Source organism: Crocodylus siamensis, chromosome 8 (genome assembly GCF_052110815.1).
Source record: "Crocodylus siamensis isolate JL-2025a chromosome 8, ASM5211081v1, whole genome shotgun sequence".
NCBI classification, from domain to species: domain Eukaryota; kingdom Metazoa; phylum Chordata; order Crocodylia; family Crocodylidae; genus Crocodylus; species Crocodylus siamensis.
In genome coordinates this window covers 56,700,016-56,715,405 of record NC_143402.1, presented here as the reverse complement: position 1 = coordinate 56,715,405, position 15,390 = coordinate 56,700,016, and the positions used below count along the sequence as shown (strand labels likewise).

The 15,390-nt window shown below is 60.6% G+C and overlaps 1 protein-coding gene across 1 annotated transcript; it reads right to left on the bottom strand.

The window, feature by feature from the left end:
- Nucleotides 1–412: 412 nt before the first annotated feature.
- CARM1 (coactivator associated arginine methyltransferase 1) lies at nucleotides 413–15,099 on the bottom strand. Its single transcript, XM_090060167.1, has 16 exons — nucleotides 14,909–15,099; nucleotides 9,509–9,634; nucleotides 9,299–9,405; nucleotides 8,408–8,512; nucleotides 7,223–7,333; nucleotides 5,442–5,619; nucleotides 4,771–4,861; nucleotides 4,352–4,433; nucleotides 4,059–4,144; nucleotides 3,723–3,812; nucleotides 3,118–3,255; nucleotides 2,813–2,902; nucleotides 2,483–2,595; nucleotides 2,117–2,194; nucleotides 1,765–1,833; nucleotides 413–1,636 (listed from the first exon to the last, which is right to left on the bottom strand). The coding sequence occupies exons 1-16, from the start codon at nucleotides 15,051–15,053 to the stop codon at nucleotides 1,500–1,502; spliced, it is 1,746 nt and encodes a 581-aa protein (XP_089916293.1). The 5' UTR covers nucleotides 15,054–15,099; the 3' UTR covers nucleotides 413–1,499.
- Between the last annotated feature and the right edge of the window lie 291 nt (nucleotides 15,100–15,390).

Genomic DNA, 15,390 nt, shown 5'->3' with positions numbered 1-15,390 from the left:
GGCAGGGCTGTTTCTTGCACTGGCGTCCTTTGCCCATTGGGCTATGTCACAGACTCCCCTCGTGCTGTCTCCAGGCAAGTGGATGCCCTGGCCTGTGGGGGTCTGACAAGCAGCTCCAGGCTTGTCACTCTAGCTGCTAAGCTGCCAGCCAAGAAGCATAGGCACAGTCTGGCTCCTGGGAGCAGCTAGTTCTTCCTGGGAAGAGCTGATTAGTGTTGCAGGAGCTGGGGGCACTAGGAGCTCTGAGGCAGTTATCTGGGCCCTGGTTCCCCTCCTGCCCCACAACCAACCTCCCCCAACTGTTGGCTGGTGACTAGGTTCCGGGGGGGGGGGGGGGGGGGAGCTGAGGATGTGGCCAGGGCTGCTGTCTCATGCCCTGACCCCTGCCAAGAAAGAGCCAGCAGGGGCAGCAGACCTTCGAAACCCTCCCATTTATTCAGTACTACGGCCCAATCACTGCTACTCCTACCGATGGGCACTGGCCTGAGACACAGTGCCCTCCCCCCTGCCAGCCCCTGGCCGCATGGCATGGCATGGCCTGGCATGGCCGGCTGGGGGCGGACGGGACCGGCCTGTGGGAGACACGCAGTTCTCTCTGGCCAGGGATAGGGGTGGGGGTGTCCCTGCAGAATCCTTCCGAGCAACGCCACTCGCGGCCCTTAGAAAGGAACCGGAAAGGGAGGGTGGGGGGAGGCACGCAGTCACTGCTTGGAGGGTCATTAACATAAATGGATTCGCCATCCTAGGAAGCTAGGGGACCGCGCCTTCCGTAACAGCTGGCAAGGCTGTTGCAGCTGGCAGGCCCGCACACCATGCTGCTGAGGACTGAACTTGCCACCGGGTGGTGTCCGAGGGCTCCAGGTCCCCCCTCTCCCCCCACTAAAGGGCATGACGTGGGAAAGTGAGGCACAAAGGGGCTCTTCTTTCCCTGCAAGGCACCGGGGCTGATTGAGCCCTCATGCCAGCAAGGGGATGGGCAGGAGGCTGCCCTGCAAGGGGCCAACACAGGGCCCTTTATGCACCAGCCTCAGAAGAGGAACAAGCAGAGGCAACCTCCCCCAGGCCCAGCCCCAGCCCCCTGCCTGCTAGGCCCTTGGTGGTGGGAGAAGCGGGAGGTGAGGGTTATCAATGTCCCCAACCCCGGTGGGATAGGTCCGTACTGCAGCCCCTGCCTGTCTGTTATGGAAGCTTGCAAACTAAAACAGCATCGGCTACATGATCGCTTAGGGAGGGTGGGGTAGGGGGGCAGCTAGCACGGTGGGGGCCGGGGGGGAAGCAGGTGGGTCTCTTGGGCCCAGCCTTTTGTAAAAAAGTTGTCCGAGTCCGGTATCAAAGAATGGGTTGCCGGGCCGCAGCAAGGTCTTCCCAGCAGCAATGGCGGCGGTGCGGCAGGCGGGACGGGAGGGGGTCCAGCAGTTCGTGGAGGTGTGGAAGGGAGGGGCAGAGGGGGTCATCTTCATTTGGTTTCCTGGCGCTGGCAGTCCGAGCACGGTGGGCGCCTAGCTCCCATAATGCATTGTGTTGGTGGTGATGGACATGGGTGAGGCCATGGAGATGGCTGGGCCCCCCATGGTGAACTGGCTGTTGAGTGGGTAGTGGGTGCTGCCACTGCCGCTGCTCTGCCCACTTGAGGAGCCTGCGGGGGCAGGGGAGGAGAAAGAGGCCATCAGATGTGCTGGAACTGGCTGCTGGCCCCCTCCCCTGGGCAACAGCCAGGGCCACAGGCAGCTCCAGCTGTTGAGCTGTGGGCAGATAGGAGCTCACCTTGGACGATCCCTGTGCTCATGATGGATCCCATCCTGGAGTGCGTGTGATTGACGATCCCTGTGTTAGCTGTAGAGGGCCAGGAGAAAGGCACAGGGTGAAGCAGCCTCAACTGGGGAGAGAGGCAGTACCACCGACCCCTAGCAGCAAGCACTGCAATTCCATGATGAGCTGCCAGGGTCCAGAGCCCAGGAATGTTGCCTGTAGCCTGGGCCCCATTGCAGTACTGACAGCAGCATCTACCCAGCCCAGTCACACTGCTTCTCTCTGCCAGTGCCACTGGGCATCATAGAGACACCCCCCCCACAGCATGTCCATTTCCCCCATCTTCCAACCCTATGACGGGACTCACCTAAAGGAATCAGGTTGTTGTGGCTGACGCTGGTGCCACCTGTTATGACACTGCTGAGGTCATAGGCCGTGGGCATCCCTGAGCAAGAAAAATAGGGTCAGTGCTAGGGCCAGTAACCCCTTCTGCACCCCATATTCCTGGGATAGTACATGACCCCATGCTCAGTCCCCCTGGCAGCTGCATCAGATTCAGCTTCACAGCTGGGCTCTTGCTGGATGTGGTGGAGGCTAGAGCACGATGGTGACAGAGCTCAGTTTCTCCAAACGGCTCCAGATGATGGGATGAGAACCCTGGGGGGTGTGGTCCCATCACAGGGCTCTGGCTGCCCAGGCCTGTTCCTGCCTTGGTGCAGGGGAGGGCACGTACCCGCCACAGCCATGCCTGTGCTCATGTTGTAGGCGCTGCCTGCATTCCACATGTTCTCCGACGGGGACGTGTAGTGTGATCCTGGAGGGGGTGACGGAGTCGTGCCTGTGTACCTGCAATGCGCACCAGGATATACGTGAGCAAGGCAGGAGGCATTGACACTGCGGTTCCCTGTTGCCACCCCCATGCAAGCCCCGCCCCCAACCCAGGCAGGGAGCAGGGACTGCCTGTGATGATGCCTGTGATGAGGCATCCACCCAATGCTGCCCAGGTGTGTGTGTGGGGGGAGGGGAGGGCAGTGCAACCCGCCAGCCCCGAGCCAGGACATACCTAAAGAAGGGGTTTTTCAGGTCAAGGAGGTTGCTGGACTTTGAGCCAGTCTGATCCACCTGGGCCACGATACTGATGTCGTAGCTCTGCCTACGGGAGAGCAGGACACATCAGGAGTGAGAGAATGGAGCCGGTGTACCGGCCGTGGCCCTCCCTGTGAGAGGGAGAGTCCATGGCCTCCGAGATGCACTGAGGGCGCACGCAGGTACAAGGCTAGATATCAGGTCAATGGTTCCCAGAGAGGCCCCAGCATGCAAGCCTCCGTGACAGCCCAGAACAATCCCTGGGAGCTCCCCTGAGCTCACCTCTTGTTGGCGATGAGGAGGCAGGTCCCTGAGAGTGTGTCACCGGCTTTGGCGAAAAGTGGAGACTGGAAGAGACACCGCACCTGGTACCAGTGGGTCAGCGGCTCCGTGGGAGCTGTCGACAGCCACACAGTCATTCTGGGGGGGGGAGGCAAGAAACAGACACAGCACTGTGAGGTGAAGAATGGCCTGGCCAGGGGAACGCCCCCCTTTACAGGGGGCAGCAGGGGGTGCGGACCTCCACCCGCATCAGCCCTCCCAGCTCCAAAGCTTCCTGCCCTCCACCCCAACCAAGTGCCCCCAGCAAAATGAGATGTCCTGGAATCAGCTTCCCAAGCTCGCTCTTTTGCACAGCAGTGGTATGGGCAGCTCCAGATGGAACATCAGGGGGTACCTACCCCACCAAACCAGATCCAGGGTTGGGAGGGAAAGGTCTGCCCTGCCCCACAGTCCCCCCAGCTTATAAGGATGGAGCAGGGAGGCCCCAGGGCTTGGGGTTGGATCCCTATAGCCAGGTTGCAGGGGACAGGAGCTGCAGGGAGAAGACTGGCCTCTGCTGCAGCAGGAGACTCGGCCGGGCTGGCCCGGCCCCCACCCCCACTTACATGGAGCCGATGAAGGCCACATCAAACCAGAAGGCCAAGCCGTGGACTAGCCCTGAATGCAGCATGTGGAACTTGAAGGGGATTTCTATCCTGGAGAGGAGACGGGAGCCATTAGCAACGTGTGGGGCCAGTAGGGATCAACCTCCCCCTCTCCCACCCCCATTACCACACCCACCCCCACAAGCTCAGCCTGGTCACCAGACCCCTGCCCTCAAGCCCTGGCTGGCTGGCTGGCTGGCTGGGAGTTGGGTGACACCTGCTGGCCCCTCCCCTGCATATGCATGTGTTCAGGCTGGTGCCCCAGCCCCACCCCACCCCCTCCCCCCCCGCCCCCACCTGTGCAAATCGCCTTCTTTGGCTTCTAAGAAGTTCACCGTGTATTTGACCGATTTTGCCATCAGGATCCGGATGTCAAAGGTGTCCTGGGGGAGGGGGACAGGGAAAGGACACACCATCAGTGGCGGGGCAGGGCAGGGGAAGGTGGGACAGCCAGGATGTCCCAGGTTCTGACTCTGCACTATTTCAGGTGCAGGGCAGCTCAGGACCCTGGCTTAGCTGCCCCAGCTCCCCCTAAACCACACATATATGCCCTCCCCTCAGCCCAGGAGATCAGGGCCCTGCAGACTCACCACAACAGGCTGTCTGAAGTACTCATCCACCGCAGCTCCTCGCAGTGCTGACAGGTCCACTCCGTGGAAGGATGGCTGGTACCTGTGGCAGAGGCACCCAGTCACCCATCTGCTGCCAGTGACCTGCTGGGGGTCCAGACCCCTCTCTCCACCCCCAACCTTCCTCAGTGCCCTCAGCAGGGTCACTGCCTTCCCTTGCTGGGGTACAGGATCCAGGAGATCAGGGTTCCCTGCAGGAGAGACCCTCCCACCCCACACACATTTTGCATGCATCCAGAGGTCTGGGATCCCAACTTCTATTACTGCAGCCTGCATGCAGGTCACTGAGTGGGATCTGAGCTGGTGACCCTCGGGCAGGAGCCCCCCTTCTCTGCCCCCCAGCTCCGCCCCAACGACCCTGGGACTGTGCCAGGACTCACCAGAAATTGGCTTTCGTGAACTGCTCCATGTAGAGCTGTTCATCTGTGAATGGGGCCAGGTGGACATCTCCGATCGTGGGGAACATGTTCCCTGCAGTGTGGGGGGGATCAAAGCAGGGTCACTGCCTGGTGATGGGGAGTGAGGGTAGAAGTCCCATGACCCTTCCCTTTCCCCTCCCCCAAGGGCTGGCAGCATCGCATTTGAGAATGCGCCAGGGCAAAGCCAAATGCTGGACTGCACATCCCACAATGCACCAGGGTTTCAGTATGGGGCAGGGGGAGCTTTGTACCAGCTCCTAGTGCGTTGTGGGGGGTGAGAGCTAGGCTGGGATCCCAGATGCTTGGTGGGGGGTTAGAGAATACATTGGCCTGGCCCCACTGTGCTGAGAGTAGATGGATTTTGGATCATCTAAAGGAAAAGTAACCTGATTCCAACCCCCCAGATAGCAACTGGGGCCCAGATTGGGGCTTTGTTAAGCCCTGACACCCATCGTGAGAGCACAGCCGTGATGGTGGCAGATGCTCAAGAGGGAGAAGAGGGAAGTGTTTAGGGCAATCCAGCCTGGTTGCAGTCTCCCCAGCATCCAACCTTGGTGCTGGGCTGTGAGCAGAACTCCTGATGCATACCTCCAGCCACAACCCCCTCTCAGTCCTGGGGATGTTGCACTCACCGCTGGGCTTCAGGTACTTCTTAGCATGCAAGTAGCTCTCCAGCATGCGCTCATTGAAGAGCATGTAGCCCATGGGCTCCGAGATGATGATGTCCACCTGCTCAGGCAGTGACACCTCCTCCACCTTCCCCGGGATCACCACAATCCGGTCCATCAGGTTGTTGCTCTTCACAAGCATCTGAGGGTCAGCAGCAAGGGAAGGAGGAGGTCAGAAGAGGGGAGAAACCTGGTCTTATTCCTCCCCACAAAACTAACCCAGTTCTCAGCACTGGAGACATGGAGTTAGGAGTCCCCCCAGGGTGAGAGTTTGGGATACATGAATTGCAGGTGCTGACTATGGCTCACATCACAGAGGCCCGTCCTCACCTGCCCCTTATAGATTCATAGATGTTAGGGTCGGAAGAGACCTCAATATATCATCAAGTCCAACCCCCTGCATAGGCAGGAAAGAGTGCTGGGTTCACATGACCCCAGCCAGATGCCTACCTAACCTCCTCTTGAAGACCCACAGGGTAGGGGAGAGCACCACTTCCCTTGGGAGCCCATTCCAGATTTTGGCCACTCTAACTGTGAAGAAGTTCTTCCTAATGTCCAGTCTAAATCTGCTCTCTGCTAGCTTATGGCCATTATTTGTTGTGACCCACAGGGGCACCTTGGTGAGTAGAGCCTCACCAATTCCCTTCTGCGCCCCCATGATGAATTTATAGGCAGCCACAAGGTTGCCTCTCTACCTTCTCTTGCGGAGGCTGAAGAGGTCCAGGTGCCCTAGTTTTGCCTTGTAGGACTTGGCCTGCAAGCCCTTAACCATATGAGTGGCCCTCCTTTGGACCCTCTCCAGGTTATCCACAGCCCTCTTGAAGTGTGGCACCCAAAACTGCACACAGTACTCCAACTGCAGTCTGACCAGTGCCCGATAGAGGGGAAGTATCACCTCCTTGGTTCTGTTTGTCATGCATCTGTGGATGCATGATAAAGTGCAGTTAGCTTTGCTGATGACTTTGTCACACTGACGACTCATGTTCATCTTGGAGTCCACTAGGACTCCAAGATCCCTTTCCACCTTCCATGCTACCGAGCAGGTAATTTCCTAGGTAGTAGGTGTGCTGGAAATTTCTCCTCCGTAGGTGCAGCACTTTGCATTTCTCCTTGTTAAATCGCATTCTATTGTTTTCTGCCCATTTGTCCAACTTGTCCAGGTCTGCCTATAGTTGTTTCCTGCCTTCTGCTGTGGCCACTTCTCCCGACAGTTTTGTATCATCTGCCAACTTGGACAGAGTATACTTCACTCCCCCATCAAAGTCACTAATGAAGACACTGCAAAGCATCAGTCCAAGGGCCGAGCCCTGCAGGACCCCGCTGTTCATGTTCTTCCAGGTCGATACCGACCCATCCACCACCACTCTCTAGGTATGACCCTCTAGCCAATTTCCCACCCACCGGACTGTGTAATCATCCAAGTCACAGCCTCTTTATTTGTTCACCAGTATGGGGTGGGATACCATATTGAAGGCCTTCCTGAAGTCTAAGGAAACAATATCCACCCCTACTCCTGCGTCTAGGCATTTTGTAACCTGGTGACCCAGGTGGGCACTGCAGTGAGCCTATTTAGCCCCTGGGTACCACACACATGGAGCTCTGCCAGAAACCAGCGATGGAGATATGTTGGAGCCGGGGTGGGGGGGCAGTTGTGGGGCAGCGGGTCCCAGATCAGAGATAGGCTGGGGGCAGAGAAGAGGCTGCAGCTCAGCCCAGCCCAGGCACCCAGCAAAGGCAGTGCTCACCTCGGCGTGCTGGGCCATCGTGCTGGCCTCCACGGCATAGATCTTCCTGGCCCCAGCCTGAGCAGCAAAGAAAGACAGGATGCCGGAGCCACAGCCCACATCCAGCACAATCTGTAGGGGTTGGGGAAGGAGAGAAGGCAGCGTCAGGGGCCAAGGAGCTATACTTCGGATGGCAGCAAGGACACCGTGGTCCATGTCCTCAACTGGTTGCTTGTAGGAATCCTACACCCAGCCAGCTCAGCAAGACCAGGGGAGGGAGATTGGGCTGAGGATGTCTGGAAACCTGGTTTCAATCCCATCTTTAAGTGAGAGTTGGCGGGAGGGTGTCTCTCGCAGGGGACAGCAGGGAAGGCAGGACACCCAGATGCCAAATGCTGGGTACCCAGAAATCATGGCCATGAAAGATATCCTTGCACAAAGAAGGGAGAAGGGCGGGGGGCAGGTTGGGCCAGAGTTGCTGCCTCCTTCCTCCCCACGTAGCTGGCTGAGACCTGATGAACTCGATACTTTCTAGCAGGCATCCACTGGGGGCAGGCGGCACTGCTGGGGTGGGAAGGGGGGGACTGGAACACAGGCACTGGCTCCATGCCAAGGCCTAATTAGAGCCTGCCGTCATGGCGCCGGCCCCCCACCCTGCGTGACCTAATTGAGGAGGCTTCAAGAGCAGCCGCTTGGCAGGAGAAATCCTGGTGTAGGCGAGCCTGTGAGATTTGTGGGGCAGGGAGTGACAGGCAAACAGGGGAGAGATGTGTCTGGGGCCGCTCAAAAACTGGAGCTGGGAGCAGGACCCAAATGGGCAGCTTGGGATAGAAGTGGTGGGGCCCTTGGTGGTCACAGGAGTAGGCAGAGGGCTGGGGTGTGCCCAGCTCCAGTCACAGGTCTTGTTTTGATCCATGTCAGAGGGAGTCCTGGTATTGGGATGGACGGACGGACACACACACAGTCTCTCTGATGCCGCAGCAGGGGCCAATAGGACAACCCAGCACCCAACACCAACCTCAAAATCCAGAGCAGTTCACACTGTCATGAAGCCCCAACAGCAAAGATGGGGGGCACAGGGACCCTGAGCCCCAAGTGGGAGCAGGGGGGCAAGGCGCTGCCTAGACAGGCTGCACAGAACTGTCCCTTCTTCTCCCACAGCTGAAGGCTCCTGGCAAGGGCTGGATACCACCCGGCCCAGCTCACCTTGTCCTTGAAGTCACTGTGGTTCTGCAGGATGGCACGCTGGTACGTGCCCGTCCGCACATAATCCTGCATCATGTTCTGCTGCTGGGACAGGTAGCCGTAGAACTGAGGGACACAAGGGGAGGTTGTGGGGGGCAGTCAGGCTCCAGGCAAGGACAGATTGAAGAGTAATGGAGGTGCCTCACAACCCAGGTCATGCCAAGCTTTACCCTGGCAAGGCCCCTTTTCTAGGGACATGGGGCTGGCAGGGACCTCTGGCACTCGCATCTAGTCCAGCCCCTGCCTGAGGCAGGATCAGCCCCATCCAAACCAGCCCAAAAACATCCAGCATCTGAACTCTTCCTGGAATTACCATCAACCCTGACACAGCACTAGACATCACACCTCAACCTGCCCCAGAGAAAGCAAGGGGACTACAGCCGCCAACGTCCTGCTGCTATGAAAAGTTATTAATAGATGCTCGAGATATCCCTAGTAGAGGCCATGCCCCTCCTACAGAGGAAGGCAAAAACCACCCAGTCTGCGCCAGTCTGACCAAGGGGGAAAGATTCCTTCCTGGCCCCCAGTGCAGCGTCAGTCTGACCCTGAGCAGAGGGGCAAGGCCCTCTAGCCAGGACCCGCCAAGTTTAAGTCCCCCAGCAGGAGCATTAACACAGCCCAGTCGCCACTCCAGCCTGGACTGCAGCCAATACCTGATGCCTCTGAGGAAGGCTTAAAACCCCCCTGACACATACAGCAGAAACAAGGTGGGGGGAGCAACCAGCAAGGTGGGGAGGGGGTCTCTCGGGCAAACTCTGGTGTGGGGACACAGGCCTCTTGGACCCAGAGGGGCTGCCAAGTTCTCCCTCCCCCAAACACCTGGCCACCTCAACCTGACCTGTCCTGGCCCACCTGGAAGTACTGCACTGCTGATGACTCCTCTGTCCGCTCACTGAATACGGAGCGTTCTGTGTTGTGGCCCCGACAGTTCTTCAGGATGTTGTAGAAGGAGCAGAAATCTGGAGGCAGACCTGGGGTGTCAGTGGGGCAGGGACTGAGAGGGAGACACAGACCCCAGGTCAGGGGCTTAAGGGTTGGGGGGAGGGGGTGAAAGGCACATACCGGTGGGGGTGGCGAACTGGATGAGGACACTGTTGCAGCCAAGGGTGATGATGAAGGACTGCTTGCCCACGCGGCTGCACTCTGTCTCACGGGACACGGCGCACTTGAACACACACACGTCCTCATCTGGGGGGGCCCCGGGGTGGGGGGGAATGGGATACACAAGAGGGGACATAAGGTAAGGGAGACAGGGGGAACCCATCAGTTGCCCCCTGGGGGCCCCACTGTCCCCATTCCCCTCCCCATCCCCATCCAGCGTTGAATGGCACCTGGGCTCCTCCACTGTTATCCTGGAGAACACCCCCTGCCCCATCCTCAAGGTCTCCAGGTTCCCGGGGCTTCACCATTTAGGGGTCCCAGTCTCCGCAGAGCAGTGAGACAGGGCTGGTCCCAGGCCTCAGCCTGCCCCCCCAGTCTGAGTGAACTGGATCAGCCTCAGTTGGGAGGCTGAGAAGGGGGAGAGCGGGGCACTGAGGTAAGCACCCAGCAATAAACCTGGCTACACTGCAGCTGACCCATGCAGATACAGGCTGGGGGAAGATGCCAGCGTGGTCCCTCCTGTGGCCTAATCACAACTCCCTCTCACCAGGTCAGTGAAACATCTGCCCCCTCCCTCCATGCCCCAGCAGGGTTTAACAACCTCCCTGCCCACCTCCTACAGCAGCAAGACAGGGCTGTTACCCCCCACCAACAGAGGCAGAGGGCTGGTGAGTATACGCAATGTGCCCCAGCTCACGTGGGGAGATGGAGGCAGTGCAGGGACTTGAGTCTGGGCCTGGCCAGGGCCCAAGGTGATGGCCAAGCCTGGCTCTGGGTGGGGAGTGCGCTGGACCAGCGCCTGCAGGACAGCAGCCAGGAATGTGTTAGCAGGTAATAAAGAGCCCACCCCATCGCCTGCGAGCACTGGAGGCATCTCACCCCCCCCAGCCCAGGCTCCCAGCTGCTGTAAGACAATCTGCCCCACAGGGCTCAGGTTCCAGCTCACAGGAACCCAGGCCAGGGAGGGAGGCTCCAGCTAGGAGCTGGGGCTCCTGGGTCCTCTTCCCAGGATCAAAGTAGATGCCCTTGTTCAACTGGTTCCTCCCCTGCCCCTGCTGGCAGCTCCACCCTCCTTCCCTGCCCCACCTAAAAGGGCGTTTCCTGCCCGCCTGCCCATGCCACTGTCTGGGCAATGTGGGGCCTGCATGGGACACATCAGCAGGGAGGGCGCCAGCCCAGCAATCACATCTCTGCCATACCTGGAAGCCACAGCAAGGAGGCTCCATTGTGGTCTGTGACCCCTGCTGCTCTGTTTTCCATCACCAATGCCCTGCAGGCCTGTCCCCTAGGCAGCACTGCCCTGACTGATTTCAGGGTGAGCCCGGGGGCTCATCCAGGGGAAATGAGAGCAGCCAGCTCCAACTAGAACTCCCCACTGTTCCCCAGACCAGGCTGGGCAAAGCCTATAGGTCTCCAGCTTGGTCAGAGCCCACAGAGAGGGGGGATTTCACATAGCCTCATCCCCCTCCATGGGGTTGGAGGGGTCTGGAAGAGCAGGGGTGATCCCAGCAGGGGGGAGGGTTTTTTTTAGGCAGGCAGGAAAGTACCCCGCTCTCTTCAGTGGGCTCCTGCTCAATGCAATCGGCCTGCCTGCGTTAATCAGCCTGGCGCTGGGGCCTCTGAGCCTTTGTGCGCGGAGAATGGGGCCGACAGATGTGACCCGCCCGGGGCCAGCTCTGCACTCAAAGGCAGCAAATCATTCACTAGAGGGCCGTGCTGGCCCCCAGCACCCCAGGACCCCCCCCCCTCCCCCACCCCACCGCGAGTGGAAGAAGGGGGCTCCAGGTTCCCCTCCTACATATACCACCCCCCTCCTCCCCAACACACAAAGGCTTTCCCTGCCCAGCGCTGCTGGGGGGAGGGAAGGAAGGAAAGATTCTCCTCCTCTGATTGTTCCCTGTGCTCCCAGCATCTGCCAGCCAGGCGGGGCTGCCCCATCCCCAAGAGGAGGCACAGACTGGTCTCGAGAGGAGGCACAGACTGGTCTCGGGATGGTGGGGGAACATCTGACTAACACCAGCTGCTGCCCAAACAGCCATAAGAGGAGCAGGGGGTGGCAGGGCTGGACAGGGGGTCCCAACCTGACTCCCTGCTCTGAGCAGGCCTGTGGGTCCTTGAGACCAGATCCCAAACCTGTCCCTGTGTCTCTCCCGACTGTGGGGCTGGTACAGGACAGGAACTAAGCCCGTGCAGGCCCCCCAGCCTCTCTGCAGGCCCCCCAGCTCCTCTCTGCCTTATTTCCTGGCTCCAAGGCACCCGTTCTGGCACTTTCTCCCAGCCCTGGTGGATGCAGGCAATGGTCAGTCGCTGCCTACTTTGCCCCACTGCCCTGGGAGGCGGGCTGGAGGCCTTGAGGGACAGGAGGGCAGCCCAAGTGATGGCCCTTCCCGGCCTCCCCCATCCTAGAGCACATTGATGCCAGGGGCTGATGCCTCCACTGATCTTGCTTGAACTCTGGATGTCCTTGAAGTGACTCCCAGTTGTCTCATAGGGACATGGGACCCTGGCCCCAGGGTGTGACCCCTAGCCCCAGACAGCCAAGCCACTTCCCATCAAATGGTCGCAGACCCAGTTCCCATGCTGTGCTTGACCAGGGCTGGGAACTGGCAGCTTCCAGACCCCTCCTTCCTCAGCTGACACAAGCCACCTCTTCCTGGTACCCTGGGTACCAGGACTGGCAGCAGCCCTGACAGCCTGTCCTGGGCACAAAGGGGACTGGACCTCCCATGGCAGGATTTCCCCAGCTCCAACTCCTCCCTGGGCTGTGGGAAGAGTTTGCTTCGGTGCTGTATCTCCTTGGCAATGGGGAGAAGCTGGGATTCCTCACCTGGAGATCTTTTGACTGGCCCATGGCCATGACACCCCCATGGAGGGGTTCCCCCAGCCAGGAATCCCCTCCAGACCAATGGGGCTCCTCTACACTGCCAGAGCAGAAATGCCTCCATACCAAGCTGCAGCTGCCTGAGCAGAGGCCTGGGCAGCACATGACTTGTGTCCCAGCACCCAGACTGGCAGGCATGAGAGTCCTGGCATCACCCAGCCTACTTCCCAGAGCTGCAGCCTTGGAAGGCAATGTGCCGCCTACGTGGATCACCCAGGCCAGAGTCGTCTCCCTGCAAAGGGGGGCAGAAGAAGGCCCTGTCCTAGGCACTGGCTCCATCCCAGCACCAGCGCCCTGTCTATCTCTGGAGATAAATGCACTGAAAGCAACACATCTGGTGGAGATCGCAAACTCCTGGGAACTGGGTTGCATCTCCCACCTCTCGTCAGCCTTTTCCCACCGCAGGGATATCCACAGCCATGACCCCAAGTTCCCCTCTAGGACCAGAATACATCCCCAAGTCCTGCAGCTCATCTGGCCCCCCACTCAGCTCAGCCCACAATGGCACTGCCCTGGTCTATGCCCTGGTGCTTGGTGGGATCCTGCCAGCCACAGCCTGATCGGGGCACAAGTGGCCCAGCTGGGCCTAAAATGCAAAGGGGTTTTCACAGGTGCTTCTGGAGTGGGAATGAAGCAAAAGCTCTTGTCCTGGACAGGACTATTTCTACTTCCTGACTTTGGGGAGAACAAGGCAGGGAGGGTGAAAGCCAACTTGGGCTCCTCCAACTAGGCAGGCTGCAATGGGGTTGGCTGGACACTGCCTCTGCTGAGGGGCAGGAAAGAGGATCCAACTGCCCGTCATGGGGAGCACAAAGCTGGGAGCCACAGAAAAACGAGGACAGAGCTGTCGCGCAGATCCACAGGGGGCAGGGGGAAGAGACGATAAAGAGGAACCATTCCAACCAGAAACCCACGACCCGTTTGGAACAAAGCCAGCGCCCATTCGCCATGGGGCTCACACCTACCACAAGACAAGGCAGCCTTGGTGACAGGTACACAGCCAGTAGGGCACCTATGGGCCCTCCCTCCATTGGTACCCAGTTGCAACCTACCAGGCTGGTCACCCCTGTCTAGACTGTTTCAGACAAAAGAGAGTGGGTGCATGTGTGTGTGGCTGGGGGGGGACTGGGATCAGCTTTCAGAGACCCCTGGGAGCACACACCCAGCCACAACCCTGCAGCACAGAGACACCTTGCAGCCCACTCACACCGCAATGCCCAGGGGCCAGAGCCTCAGCTGGAGAATACAGGCTACGGCACCAAGACAGCCCTGGTAGGGCACCAAGGCCCATGACAGGTGCCACCAGCTATGCTGGAGAGCAGGGGAGGGCTCTTGCAGGGCAGGGTGCAGAGGGGGCAGATAGATGCAGGGACCTGCCTGGTTTTAAGAAGTTGTAAAAGGGGTTGTGACCGTGGACACACACAAGCCAGGGAGGTCCAGCTGGTGCTGACCAGGGGCGTAGGCAGCAGTGGGGAGGGAACTGGGGCTCTATGAACCAACAAGCCCCCAGCAGAAAAGCACGGCCCCTTCCCACCCCACAGCTTCGCAGCACCCCAAGAGCACAGGAGCGCAGCTAGTCATTGCCACAACCTTGTTTCTTTTGGCAGCCGCCTGCCCCCCAGCTTGGGGCTTCCAATGGCTCCGCCAGGCTCTAGAGGGCCCCAGAGACCCAGCGCCAGAGCCCTGCCTTGTATCCAACCCCAACTGTAGTCCAGCTCCCTGGACACCCCTGCCCAGCTCTGTGCCCAGGTCAGCTGGGAGAAGGGTTCACATCTCGGCTGTTCAGTCCCTAGATGCTGAGGGCAGAAGCATCGCTGTGTTCGGCCATCTGCCCTACAGCGCTGCTCAAGCCAGGCCCAGTGCACACCTCCAGCCCCACAGCGGCTTCTCGGGGGCCACGAGCTGACACTGACGGGTGAAGAGGGGAACAGCAGCAGGCTGGGGGGGCTCCCAGCACAAAGCTGCGCAGAATTGGGGGAGCCCCCTGGATTCCCAATGCCTCCTCTCTCGGACCCCGCGCTGCGGAGCTGGACCCCCCTGCTGTCTGCGCCATTCAAGCCCCGTGGCCACGGTGCAAGGTGGGGGGGACACAGACAACAGGCAGGCAGGGCCCCAGGGGCGCCCCCAGACCCAGAGTCCCCCCGCTGTGCTCTAACCCCAAGGACGCGCTCTCCCGGGGCGCCGCGTCCTCCCGGCCCGGCCCCGTGCCCCGGGCAGGGGCCGCGTCTCCAGCGCCCTCGCGGACGGTCCCCGAGGAAGAGGTGGCAGCGCCCGGCGGGGGCAGCAGCGCAGGCCCCCGAGCCGGGGCGGCTCCGGGGCGAAGAAGATGCCCCGGAAAGAGGAAGGGCCCAGCCCCAGCGAGGTGCCGGGTCGGAGGGCAGCGAAGGGGACCCACCGGCCCGGCCCGGCGCACGTGCCCCTTGCCCCGCCCCGCCGCGCCCACGTGCCCCGCCCGCCGCCGCCCCGCCCCCCGCACTCACGGCTGTGCAGCGCGAGCGCGGCGCTGTCGGGCCCGGTGCGGACCTCGAGGCGCAGCGCCTGCTGCTCCTGGTGCCGCTGGATCTCGCCGTTGGCGTCGCCGATAGTGAGGAGCCGCACGCCCGCGAACACCGACACCGCCGCCATCTTGCCGCGCGCCAGCGCCAGCGCCGGCCCCGCCCCCCGCGCGCGGCCCAGCCCCCTGCCCTCCGCGCCGCGTCACGACTCCCCGCCCCCTGGCGGGCCGCGCCCCGGCGGCCCCCGCCCACGTTACCAAGCCCCGCCCCTAGGTCGGCCCCGCCGAGACCCTCAAGGCCCCGCCCCTCGCGCCCCTCCCCCGCATACTGCCACGCCCATTTATAGACCCCACCCCTTTTTGGCAGCGACACACCCCTGCTGGCCAGGCAGTGCCAGGGTATCTCGGGGTCTGGGGGCGCAGCGATGTCCTGCCCCTGGTCCCCCCCAACTGCCCTTTCCCCCTGCG